Source organism: Taudactylus pleione, unplaced genomic scaffold, assembly GCF_031769625.1.
Source record: "Taudactylus pleione unplaced genomic scaffold, aTauple2 ptg000015l, whole genome shotgun sequence".
NCBI lineage: Eukaryota > Metazoa > Chordata > Amphibia > Anura > Myobatrachidae > Taudactylus > Taudactylus pleione.
The window spans coordinates 15,856,999-15,870,670 of record NW_028284417.1 but is presented as its reverse complement, the minus strand read 5'-3'; the positions used below and the strand labels follow the sequence as shown (position 1 = coordinate 15,870,670).

Sequence of the window (13,672 nt, the reverse complement as noted above, 5' to 3'; positions counted from 1 at the left end):
TAGCTAAGTGTACATGTAATATTAAGGATATGACAATATGCTGTTAACTACATGTGTGTAGTGTTATGTTACGCATATGACTTATTTTGCATTGTATCTGATATGTTTTGCAGCAAATGCCTACTCAGGGCCGGCGCTAGGCTGCGCTGCACCCAGCACCGTCCTGTGTTGCCGCCCCTTCCCTCCTCCGCTGCCTCCCAGCTGAGCTTAAATATAACCCATAGCGCTGGGAGGGAGGTGGGCGTTTCCTGCACCCTCCGGAAACAGTAGCGCTCTGGGCGACGGACCTGCTTGCCCGTGCCTGGAGCCGCTACTGTGCCCACTACACTGCTACCATATAATACGTACTGTATGATCTGGAATAAGCCCGGAGAATAGATACAACTGGCTGCTGATGGTGGTGGCATTTTACATCTTTAGGCCTATCTTCTTGTTGTATAATTTGCATATTGGCATAGCTACACCTAGCTACTCTAGAACAACAGCTGTCTCATTGATAGTATGTACTTTTAGAGCATCAACTGTCTCATTGATAGTAGGTGCCTGTAGATCAATAGCTAACTTATTAATAGTATGTACCTGTTTTGTGGATAGAATTAGCACATCAATCAAAAACCTTGGGTTGATCTACATGTTTAGTTCACACACTAAAGCAGTATAAATGCTGTATATTTTTGTACCCTTCATTCCATATAATTAAATATCCACTTAAATTCTTTGTGCCAGCTTCTCTTGCTCATTATTGCACTTTCTTACAAACAGAGCTACTGCTGCATTAGGTGAGCATATGCGGTTATCATAGGTGACATAATGTCACTCAGGAAGCGATTCAATTCAGAGGGCTGTTGATGGAGCTGGGAGGGAGCTCCCGAAGCTATTCATTTAGCGTGCTGTCAGGGGGACTAAATTATTTTTCCTCCACCCCCTAAGGGTGCGACTTAACTGCTGGCCGCAAGGCTGTGTTCCGGCTTAGCGCGGCGCTAACAGCCTTGCAGCCGGTACTTTAGTCGGAAAATGCCGGTTCTCTCAACTAAACACCCTGCTTTAGTCACGAGAACCAGCATTCTCCGACTTAAGTGGTTATAGTCAGACTAGATTGAATAGCTGCGGGACCAACATCCCGGTCAATTGAATCGCCCCCTTAGTGTTTCTAATGACCCTGTGGCAGCCGTTAGCTTCATATGAGCCCTGTGAAATGATTGTACTATTTAAGTATTTTCCACTTATTGTTTTTTTGTTTTGTATATTACATCAGAGTTTATGCCAAACTATAATAATGTTTACTGCTAAATTAACGCCACCCTCACCCTTTCTCATAGATGCTTGTGAGATCACATTAAGATTTTATTTGTATTTAACCACCACAGTCCATCGAACTGTAGCATAAAACTAGGTGTTCACTGTAACACGAACACAAGCAAGTTTTATATCTATTATATTAATGTTACATTCGTAATTTGGCAAGCTTGGATATGCGTGTTCTCAAGATGATAGATGACGCTGACTGTTACATTAAAGGCAAAGCAAAATAAAGTTGTCTGCCCTCCAGAGAGGATATATAAAATTTATACAATCTTTTACTAAACGTGTAATTTGACATTTAAGTGACATTTTTTCTGGCTTGCAGAAATCAAAGGAAAATACCAAAGTCGTTTGCAAGCGTTGCAAAGCAATACTGGGAGAGACTTTGTCATCAGGTATGTACACCAGAAACAACTCTAATACCAGCCTGACAATAACAGAACTTAAGGCACATTTGGCATTACGTGCAGCTTTCTTACATGACCTGTTGTGTTGTGAAGGAAAGATAAGGAATAGTTTTCCTACTCCTACAAGGTACTTCTTACTGTTACGGTAGATATTTTTTATGGAGTGAGGGAGGGGGGTGGCTGAATGTAGTGTACATTGCATACCTTCTCTAAATGGCTCATTATTTCTAAATTAAACCCCAGAGAGTGCTCCTGGAATGATTGATCAATGCATTGAATTTTGAATGAAGCAAGAAGATTCACACTTTCATTGTCAAGGGCATTGCTGACCCAGATTACATTTCCATTACATTTGTAGGTTCCAGTCTTGTAGTCATTCGTATTATTTCTGAGCTTACAGAGTGTATATTATTTATATAATAATTTTGTGTGTGTCCGTGTCTGTCTCTCATGTTTCATGAATCCCAAGACTACAGGGCTGGTGCTAGGGTGTTCAGCGCCCCCCCCTGCAAACTATAAATTTGCACCCTCGCTACCAGCTTTTATAAAGGGATAGCGCTCTCCTTCAGAGCGCACCACAAAAATGGCGTGTGGTCACACAAGGAAGGGGCGTGGCTACACAATAGTACCCCCAATTCAAATTATTCCACAGTAGCAGAACCTTATTCACATTACACCGCACATAGCGCCGTTGATTCACATTACACCACATAGTAGTATCCCTTATGTTACAACATACAGTAGTGCCCCTTATACACAATGCCAACAGTACTGCCCCTTATACTCATTATACCCACTGTAGTAGTACCCCTTATACACAATGCCCACAGTAGTAGTACCCCTTACACAATGCCCAGAGTAGTGGTGCCCCTTATACAATGCCAACAGGAGCAGTGCCCCTTACACAATGCCCACAGTACTAGTGCCCCTAACACATAATGACACACAGTAATAATGCCCTTTACACATAATGACACATACACACTATACTTACCTGAAACCCCGCACTTGTGCCCGCTGCTGTCCGACAGTTCCTCTCGCTCTGCGCTATGGGAGAGATGTCATGACGTCCCGGGGGGAGTTAGCGTTAGGCTGCGGGATGGGGAAGGTTAGTCTGTAGACGGGGGGGGGGGGGGTGTTAGGTTCAGGCACCACCAGGGGGAGGTTAGGATTAGGCACTAAGCGGGGGAGGGTTAGGGTTAGGTACTAAGGGGGGATGGTTAGGTTTAGGCACTTACCGGGAGGGTTAGGGAGCAGGGTGGGGAGGGTTAGCATTAGGGTAATAAAAAGGAGGGATAGGGGTAAATAGGACAGGGGTACATTACTCACTGTTCCCCAGTCGGGATTTGAACCATCGGGATGTCACTGTCAGTGTACTGACAGTCTGCATCCCGTCCAACAGTATTTCATACCGATTCCCTATACGCAGAAATTGCACAAGCTCGTGGAATTGCTAACAGCCACGCATGCTATGGGTCCTCAAGCTGCATATGGCATTATAGTGGCTAATTTGTGCACACCCCTGTAACGGCATTCAAACACACTGACACACCTGCGTTCCGCCGACCATTCCACCACCCACAAATGGCACTTCCTGTCAATCACTCTGCGAGGGGACTTGCGTACTAGCTGCGCTTGCAGACCCGATCGCAGTGAGCGGTTCGCGCACTGTGACACAGATGCATGCGCAGACTGCTATCATCAGCCGATTGCGTGCGTTTAGCAACTGCGATCCATGCTGAATCAGGCCCTTAGGACGAAAGCAGATTGTAGCACTGGTTAGCTTGAGTGGAGTTTATTTTAAAGTAAAGCTGACTGCTAGATAATGCAGAGAGTGTTGTAGTGACCCCCAGATAATATAGAGAGCTTCGCAATGGCCACCAGATAATGCAGAGAGCATTGCAGTGATCGTAAGATAATACAGGGAACATTCCAGTGACCACCATATAATGCAGGGAACACCGCAGTGATCGCTAGATAATGCAGGGAGTGTAGCAATGACTGTCAGATAATGTATAGAGCATAACACTTACCGCCAAATAATGCAGAGAGAATCGCAATGACCACCAGATAATGCACAGAGAGTCACAGTGATCATTAGATAATGGAGAGAGTGTCGCAGTGACCGCTATATAATGCAGGGAACATCACAATTACCGCCAGATAAAGCAGAGTGTCGCATTGAACACCAGATAATGCAGGGAGCATTGCAGTGACTGCCAAATAATGCAGAGTGTAGCAATGACCGTCAGATAATGCAGAGCATAAACAGTGACTGTCAAATAATGTGGAGAGTGCCGCAGTGACCGTCAGATAATGCAGAGACCATAATTGACCCAGATACAACAGATAACATGAACATACCCCTTACACACAAATACAATAATAATACCCACGCACACACATTAATAAATCGTCCCCAGCACAGACATTATTAACCCCCTCCCCAAGTAAAGAACAAAACCACCCAATCTCATTGCATAAGTATACCATCCCCCTAGACAATATCTAAACATTTTCACCCCTCCTTTAGCACTTACGGAAGTAGGAAGTGACAGTCTGGTTCCTGCCGATTTCCAGGATACAGGAAAATAATTTAACAGCAGCATAGACTGGGAAAGGGGCGGAGACTTGGGCAAGGGGGCAGGGTCTTGGCAAGGGACTAGAGGGAGTAGATGAGAAAAGTCAGACAGGGTATATGGGTGGGCGGGGTCTCAGGCAAGGGGCACAGTCTTAACCAGCGGTGAATAAAATAGAATAGTCAGACAGGGTTGATGAGGATGCTGGGACTGTGTGAGGGGCGGGGTCTTGGCTAAGGACAAAGGGTGAGCATATTCAATAGAATAGAGTAGTGACAGACTGGAGAGTCTGAGACTCGCGGTGAGGGGCCAGAGCAGTCAGAGACAGTCACAGGAGGAGATTTCATAGAACAGAAGAGGGACTGACAGTGACAGGAAGATGGTAGGAGGGGGTAGAGACTCCGGGCTCTTAGGCAGGGAGAAAGGGATTCCTTGGGTCATCCACACTGCGGCAGAGCAAGGAGCCTGTTTACATAGGAGTACTAGGGAAGTAAGCAATACAGCCACCTCACCTGGCACTCTGCGATCGGCAGGGGGGGGACTGTGTGAGGAGACTCTCATGCTAGGCTGCGCTTCTCTGTAGCAGGCTGCTGCCTGTCATACAGTGTGTTAGGCACGGCAGCAGCCAGCACGGTAGTAGTCACCTGCGCTGGCCCTGCATGACTAGCATAAACAGATCAGCCCTTACAGTAGCTCTCATGCACAGTGTTTGAGGATGGCTAATGAACTGGTGGAGAGGCATAAAGTGCTATTATCCATAGTGATCAAGTAGAATCATAGTAATTTTTCTAGTGCAGCTTAGATTGAAGAAAAGGATACATTGCGTTTATCAACCAGTGTCCACAGAATCTACCTTGGGGTGTATGTAGTTGGAGAGATCCATTACACCAAACGGCTACAGCTTTAAAGCTCCCAGCATGCTCTGGTCCTCCTCCCTATATACCCCGCCTCCAGCTACAGCTATTCAGTTTTTTTTGTTTGGTGTGCAGCAAGTATCCAGATGCACCTGTTTAAGAGTTGGACTGCCTAGGCAGTCCCAGGATTTTTCTTTTGTGATTTACCTTAGTTTTTTGAACTTCTTATTTGAGCGGTACTAAGCGTCGAATAGGACACAGGTACTGCGACTCCGCCGATGCCAAAATGCCAGTACCTCTACATGCCTTGAGAATTTTGGCTGCCTCAGCGAGGCTTAGCTAGCGGTGTCACTGGAGTCCGGACTGCGATCGGATTCACGGAGATGGCAGGTAAGCAATACCTCATGTTGGGAATCATGCGTGACACAGTCCAGGCCTCCGGTGTAGGAATCGCACCAGAGGTGGCTGCTGGTGAAGGCCTCGTGTAACGTCTACTCTCTAAGGCGACCGGGGCCATAATGTCTGTCGCCGGGGATGGGTAGTAGACGCACTAGTTAGTGTTTACTACTGTGAGGCCAGTGTATCCGTGCCATCAAAATCACAGTTTAGGGGAGATAAGCGCTTCCCCGGCTGCTCCTCCTCCGACCCAGATGCAACTTTTGGTTACGAATTCCCACCTCTGGTTTGCTACTTCTCACAACCTCATGTGTGAGACGCTCGCAGTTAGCAATAGTGCGTACTGCTGCAGACTAGTTATCTCAGTCTGTCTGTCTGGTCTGTCTCCCTGTATACCTCTCCCCTGGGTCTGGTGTATAGCGCTCTATATCCTGCCAATATCCCGGAGGCTCTGGTCAGTTGATTCAGAGTCAAATTGCAATAGCAATGTTTGTATATATACATTGTATGTTACTTTCATGCTAGCTGCTGTATATACACCGTCCTTTGTTTTCAAACTGTCTGTTATATTGATCACTGTGTTTCTCCTCATCCCTCTGAAAATGTGTGTGGGGTTTTTCATATGTGAAGTGGGCGCATTGCATTTATACTGTACACGTTATACCAATCAAACATTTGTCAAGTCTGAGGGTAAAGGTGAGAAGGGTGAGTCTCTGGTGCTCAAGTCATGTAAATCCTGTTTGGCAGGCCTGCCTGAACAGGATTTTGTGCAAGATGGATTGTTTAGTGCCTGTTGTAAACAAGCCACCTTTCCTATCTGGTACCCCTGCACCTACATAAGAGCCATTGTGGGTGGCGTCTTGGTCGCAGGTTTTGTCGCATATGGTGGATAAGGTTGCATACGTTGCGTGCTCCTACCACGATATTGCCTCCTACTGTGGGATACCCACAGCAGTTGCATCCTTTTATGTACATGTCCCCTATGAATCCCTGTTGGTTTGATTCTTCTACTCACTCTAATCAGAGTATGCTGCCATCTATAACCCCTCAGCAGGTGGAACAGGCGAATATACCTGGGGCAGCAAAAAAGCTGGGGTATAAGAGTGGTTCTCTTCAGACATTGCCTCAGGATTCTGACCCACCCTCCTCATCAAACTCATATACTCAGAGTTCTGGGTCTTACTTAGTGGAAGAAGACCATCAATCCTCTGTGGATGTCCCCTCTCTGGTGAAAGTGGTTAGATTTGTCCTCAGTATAGAGGAAAAGGAGGTGCCCCCGAAAGCTAAGACTCCGGTCTTTAGGCGTCAAAAGGTGGCTAGAGATTATTTTCCTCAGTCTGAGCAACTGACGAATCTCTTATCTGAAGCATGGTGTACTCCAAATAAGCATTTCCATACTACAAGGAATTTAATCTCCCGATATTCACTTGCTCAGGGTGAATGTAGCAAATGAGAAGTTCCTCCATCACTAGATGCTCATGTGACTAGATTGATCAAGAGCTCTGTTACCCATTCCTGCAGCATCCTCTTTGAAGGAGGTTACAGATAGATAGAAAACTTGATAACTATTTAAAATCAGCGTTTTCATTATCTGGAGCTATTACCAGGCCAGCTGTGGCTGTAGCCTGGGTAGTCAAAGCTATGGAAGAATGGACGGAGTCTCTGGAGGATAGCATGCCTGATGCTACCAGAGAACAGCTGTCTTCCCTCTATTAGATGCGAGAAGCAGCTACAGTCAGGTGCATAAATATTGGGACATTGACAGAATTTGCATATTTTGGCCTCTATTCACCACCACAATGGCTTTGAAATGAAACAAACAAGATGTGCTTTAACTGCAGACTTTCAGATTTAATTTGAGTGTAATTACATCCAAATCAGGTGAACGGTGTAGGAATTACAACGGTTACTATATGTGCCTCCCACTTTTTAAGGGGCCAAAAGTAATGGGACAATCTAAACAATCCAATATCTAACTTTCACTTTTTAATACTTTGTTGCAAATCCTTTGCAGGCAATTACAGCCTGAAGTCTGGAACACATAGACATCACCAGACGCTGGGTTTCATCCCTGGTGATGCTCTGCCAGGCCTCTACTGCAAATGTCTTCAGTTCCTGCTTGTTCTTGGGGCATTTTCCCTTCAGTTTTGTCTTCATCAAGTGAAATGTAAAGGAAAAACAAATAGGTGCGCTATCTGTTCAGTTGCTGTCTTAATATAAAAACCTGCAGCTGACACCAGAGGGGCTTCTGCATAAACCCTCAAAATAATATAGAAAAAAGAGAAAGTTGAGGTATCTGCGCTGGTAATTATATAAATATGTGACACCTTCAAAATAAAACAAATATATAATTTATTCGATAGTGAACTGCAGTTCAATACAACATACACACATATAACAAATAATTAATAAGAATTAATGCCATAAATGATGCAAACAACCAAATGAATGGGGTGGTTGTTACAAAAGGATAGTATCCAATTGTTCCCAACGGCTAATATGATAGCCAGTAAATGATATCAAGCAAATGACAATAATGTTGGTATACAATAGGGCCCAATAAAGGGAATAAAGTTCTCAAGCTGGTCAATGTCACAAATCGCTCACATCCAAATGTGTAAAGTCCAGTGACTATACCTCCTTACCCCACAAAGGCTCATAGGAGAAAAATTGAGCGGCAGTGATGTTAGACTGAGTCACACCATTCAGGCGACTCCTGCCTGCACTTTGGGTGGATAGCGAAAGACCGTGGATGAAAAGTGCAACATACCGGGTGCTGGTGTATAGCTGAATGGCACCACGGGACCGGCTCCCATACACATCGCAGGCAGAAGGACAACAGCCCGCAGCAGAGGGGGCACCACAGCCAAGAAGCCCCAGAGGACAATGGAGACCAGCGGCAACCAAACAGGTGCGTGTCCGTCCTACCGGCACAGGAGCCCGGCGGTTAAGCGGGATGCAATCAAATGACCGCTAGATGGATATGGGCGGCTGCCGGAAGCTGAGCATACAGGGATCCAGAAGGCTCGACCGGAGAGCCCAAATGGCAATCACTTCAGCAAATTTGAACCAAGAGTGTATGGAGTTGTCGGCAGTTCACTGGTTCCTTGACGCGTTTCTCCCCTATACAGGGGTTTTCTCAAAAGGCAAACAGCATGTCAATCCTCTGTCAGGAGGGTCTTTTAAACTCAATCCAATTAGTGATCATTCTATCCATCTGTGTGGCAGACTTGATACAGCCCTCTATTACTGATAGCATTTCCACTGCCTCTATGACCGGATTTGCTAGTGCAGGGTCCCTGCTTATATCCGGATTTACCTCGGCTTGCTTTGACGACGTGGCTATTGAGGCTTCCGTCTTAAAGGCCAAAGGTTTCTCTGCTTCTGTGATCCAGATGATGAAAAGGGCAAGGAAGCCTGCTTCGGCCCGCATCTATCACAGGATTTGGCGTTTTTATTTTCGTTGATGTTCCCAAACAAAATATGACCCTATGGTTTTCATGGTATTAAGAGTACTTGATTTTCTGCAGGCTGGGTTAGACTTGGGTCTGCGCCTGGCTACCTTGAGGGTCCAGGTTTCTGCTTTGTCAGTTTTGTTCCGGCGCAGAATTGCACCCCTGGCAGATGTAAGAACATTTTTGCAGGGGGCTCTCCGACTGCAACCTCCGTTTGTCCCTCTGGTAGCACCATGGCATTTATCCGTGGTTCTCAGGGCACTGCAAGCTCCCCCATTTGAACCCTTGGATAAAGTGGACTTAAGATGGTTGACAGCGAAGACACTTTTTTTCTCCTCCATATCTCCACAGCTCGTAGAGTTTCTGACTTGGCAGCACTGTCATGTCGCTCTACGTATTTGATTTTTCATCAAAATAGAACTGTCCTTTGTACTAAGGTGGGTTACCTTTCCGAAGGTAGTATCCCGTTTCCATATAAATGAGGAAATTCAGTCTTCAAACCTGTCTACAGGTGAAGCTTCTCTAGATGTGGTTCGAGCCCTTCATATCTACGTGGATCAGACCAGCTCCATCAGGAAATCAGATTTGCTCTTTGTGTTATATGGGTTTCACAAACGAGGGTGGCCAGTTAACAAACAGACTTTGGCTCGCTGGCTGCGTACTGATCTCCCTGTTCCTAACAAGATGACAGCACATTCTACTCTGTCTGTCAGATCGTTGTAGGCGGTTAGACATGGCGCCTTGGCTGATCATCTGTGCAAGGCAGCCACTTAGTCTTCCGTCCATACCTTTATCAAATTCTATGCATTTGATACTTGCCTCCCAGGATGCTTCCTTTGGGCAGAGGATTCTCCTCTCTGCTCAGGAGCTTTCCCACCCTTAAGGGAACTGCTTTAGGACGCCCCCAAGGCAGATTCCCAACCATGGAATCGGTATGAAATACCGCCGGCCGCATCGATTCCTGGCAGCGCCTGGCTGACAAAAGCAGAGTCCCCGGCAGCGGAAGCCCGACAGCGCTGGAAATCCCGATCGTCGCTAAGGTAAGTATAAACTAACCTACCCTAACCCCCTAACCCTCCTTAGGGGTGCCTAACCCTAACCTCCCCCCCAAGTGCCTAACCCTCCCCTTCCCCGCTGTATAAAACCTAAGTCCCCCGGGGGGTGCCTAACCCTAAGTCCCCCCCCAGGGGTGCCTAACCCTCCCTCCCCCTAGCCTAACCCTAACCCTCCCAGGGGGGTGCCTATCCCTAAGTCCCCCCGGGTGCCCTAAACCTAACCCTCCCCCCCGCGGCTGTCCGTTCGCGGCGCCCGGCATCCCTTCGATCGGGATGCCGGGTGCCTGTCTCCCGGCATCGGGGAAATGACAGGCGTCTAGATATAGACGCCCAGCATTTCACCCTCGCCGGGATATGACAGTCGGGAAGCCGGCTGTCGGTATTAAGGCAGCCGGTTTCCCGATTGTATACCCCAACCATGGTCCTCAAGGCACACTAACAGTCCAGGTTTTAGCGATAGCCATACTTGAGCACAACTGACTTAATTAGTGCCTCAGTTATTTTGATTTAACCATCTGTGCACAATCGTGGATATCACTAAAACCAGGACTGTTAGTGTGCCTTGAGGACCGAAGTTGGGAATCACTGCTGTAGACCCTATGGACCCTGAAGAAGAATATCAGAGTTTTGGTATAACATACCTTAGATAACTCTTTTTTTTTTTCAAGGACCATAGGGCCCAGAGAGCACCCTCCCTGACGCAGCTAGCCTCAGTTCGGATCTGTTCTTTTCTCTTTTGTATCACTGATTCCCTCTTCGTATTTTTGAGAGTGTTTCTTGGGTACATTGTACTTCCTTCTCCACTTTCCGTCTCTTGCCGTTAGGCTTGTTTACAAACTGAATGCCTATGGCTGGAGGCGGGGTATATAGGGAGGAGGACCAGTGCATGCTGGGAGCTTTAAAGCTGTATCTGTTTGGTGCAATGGATCTCTCCAACTACATACCCCAAGGTAGATTCTGTGGACCCTATGGACTTCGAAGAAAAAGAGCGATCTAAGGTAAGTTACACCATAACTCTGATTTTTTTTCTTTGCACAACTTTAGTTAAAGGCTGCTCATTGTTGTAGGGATTGTTTTCTTGTTGTCCTTTTTTTTTTTTTTCTTTTTTTTTGCAAATTTACTTTTTATTTTGTATACAACAAATGTTTTCATTATGCATATCACACTTAATGATTTGAATAAATCTATAGAAAGTGTTGTACGTTTTGTTCTACATTGTGTTTGAATACATGTACAGTGTATTGTTCTTATTGTTCCTAACTCTTGTTTTTAGACACTGTTAAGTATTATATCACTGAAGTAATGATTCTGCCATCTTGTCAAGCTTACAAAATGATTTCAAGGTAAGCATAACACATTGTAGACTGTAGTTTATTCAAAATATATTGTTATTTTTCTGTCCACACGTACAATCAGGGCTGCAGATATACTGTGGGCTAGGGTGCTGCAGGGGGCATGGTAACACCTGCTAATGAAAACATTTTTTGGTGGTGTACTTTCTCCTCATCCATGACTGGCCCAGGCAAGCCCCAGGCCTTGGCAATCAGTAGCATCCCCATCGCCCACGCGGCACCACAGCATACAACCATTTTTCTGGAGATTGATTTTGTCCTCATGGCAATGTGTATTTGATCATTGCCTTCATTGTGTATTATCCTCCTTGAAGTTTTTTCTTCCTACGATGTACTTGTTTTATTCAGTTGTGTTTTGCTATTCTCATTTACCAATTGTTTGATGTATGTTTGTCTTATGGACATGCTATAATAACATAATTTGAAGAGAAATTTTTTTTTTAAAAACTTGCTGCTACTTTGACAGTCTTATATACATCAGCTTTCTATTTTTAGTCACTATAAGGAACTCTGCACAGGGGCGTATCTATAATGGGTGCAGGGTGTGCGGGGAACACGGGCCCCTGGGTCCAGGGGAGCCCCGCACCGCACACCCTGCACCCATAATATTACTTACCTCTCCGGAGTCCCACGTCGGCGTGGGTGTCCGGCGCTGTAAAACGGCTGGAAAATGGCCACGGTATCCATTTTCCCGTCGTTTGCGGATGCGCAGTACAGGGAAAATGGCCGCCGCTGCCATTTTCCCGGTGACCTGTGGAAAGACTATAGACTCTGGGCACACTCTAGTGCCCAGAGTCTATAACTCCGGCGCTGGACTCGCACAGCTCAGTGCACAGCTCTCCCAGGCTTAGCTGAATCGAAGAGCTGCAGTCATGCGTCACAGATGCTCTTAGTCACTGATTGGCTGGGACCATGATGGTCAGTGATGATGTCCCCGCACAGTGCACTCCTCAGTTACTGAGTCTGAGACAACTGCATCATGGGACTCCATCTATTCTACAGGCAGCTGGGAAAGCCTGAGAGAACCAGATAAAGTGACGGAAACTGAGAAGCTAAGCATTATACCACTGCCCCCAGCCCAATTCACAGTGTGTTTTGTGTCCCGTAATACCCAGGAGTTAATTATTAAAATCCCGGGTATTTTTGGGACTCAAAAACGTCTGGTATCCCAGGACTGGCTTCCCTAATTAACCATTTAATGTAATGTACTAAGGGCAAAATTTACTAAGCGGTGGTTTGATGGCGGTTTCTAATCTATTCTAAACCCTAGGGGTTTGGTGGCGGTTTTGCAGCGGTTTCTAAAGGACAGCCCTGTTCTATTCTATTCTAAATGTGTTTTGACTGTGGTTTGGCGGTGGTTTGGCCATCTGCAGATTTACTAAGGCCAAAACTGCTGCAAAACCGCCATCAAAACACATTTTAGAATAGAATAGAACAGGGCTGTTATTTAGAAACCGCTGCAAAACCGCCACCAAACCCCCGGGGTTTAGAATAGAATAGAAACCGCCACCAAACCGCCAGGGTTTAGAATAGAATAGAAACCGCCGTCAAACCGCCGCTTAGTAAATTTTGCCCTAAGAGTCCAATTTTTGACCATAATATAAAATAGTTAAAAATTGGATTTTAAGAAAACTTGTTATATACATTTGGTCAATATTAGAGATTACTGCAAGTATGCGTTAATAATTGACTGCTTTACATTCAATTGACTGTCAACATGAATTAACATGTTTTAATTGAATAATATATTGCAAACACCTGTATATTGTTAGAGAAGTTTTACTGAAATGATTTACATTTTTAAAGCTGTGTTATTGCAAAATATAAGATTACTTTTTCTATTAGAATCAATAATCATCTCCTTCTCATCAGTTATTATCCCATTATTTAAATGGGGTGGGCTTAGAGCAATGTATTATCAGATTGCTGGAATAATAACAGCAGTACAGATGATTGCAGAATGTGAGTAAGGCTGGATACACCCTAGGTGACCCGCCAATACGAGGCCCAATGGTACGACTACAAAATATATCGGGTGATCGGTACACACTGCACAATCAGGTGAACAAACGACCGATATATCGTTCACCTGCACCATTCACCTTCCTGGCGACGGCAGCTGGGTAACTCAATCGACCGTATATGCACAGCCGACAGAACGATGTCATCTTGTGGGAGCGTGCATAGTGCATGCACACTAGACGATATGTTGGTCCGATTCGGCATATCGTCTGAAAAATCGCCTAGTGTGTTCCCAGCATAAGTATACAGG

At 45.6% G+C, this 13,672-nt stretch overlaps 1 protein-coding gene across 2 annotated transcripts in view; it reads left to right on the top strand.

Annotated features, from left to right (window-relative positions):
• Positions 1-13,672, top strand: part of UBE3D (ubiquitin protein ligase E3D) — a 274,128-nt gene that overhangs the window by 118,956 nt on the left and 141,500 nt on the right. For both annotated transcript variants that reach the window (XM_088471808.1, XM_088471802.1), the window contains exons 5-6: positions 1,628-1,697; positions 11,322-11,391. In XM_088471808.1, coding sequence (XP_088327934.1) covers positions 1,628-1,697; positions 11,322-11,391 — 140 coding nt within the window. The remainder of the gene's footprint in view (positions 1-1,627; positions 1,698-11,321; positions 11,392-13,672) is intronic.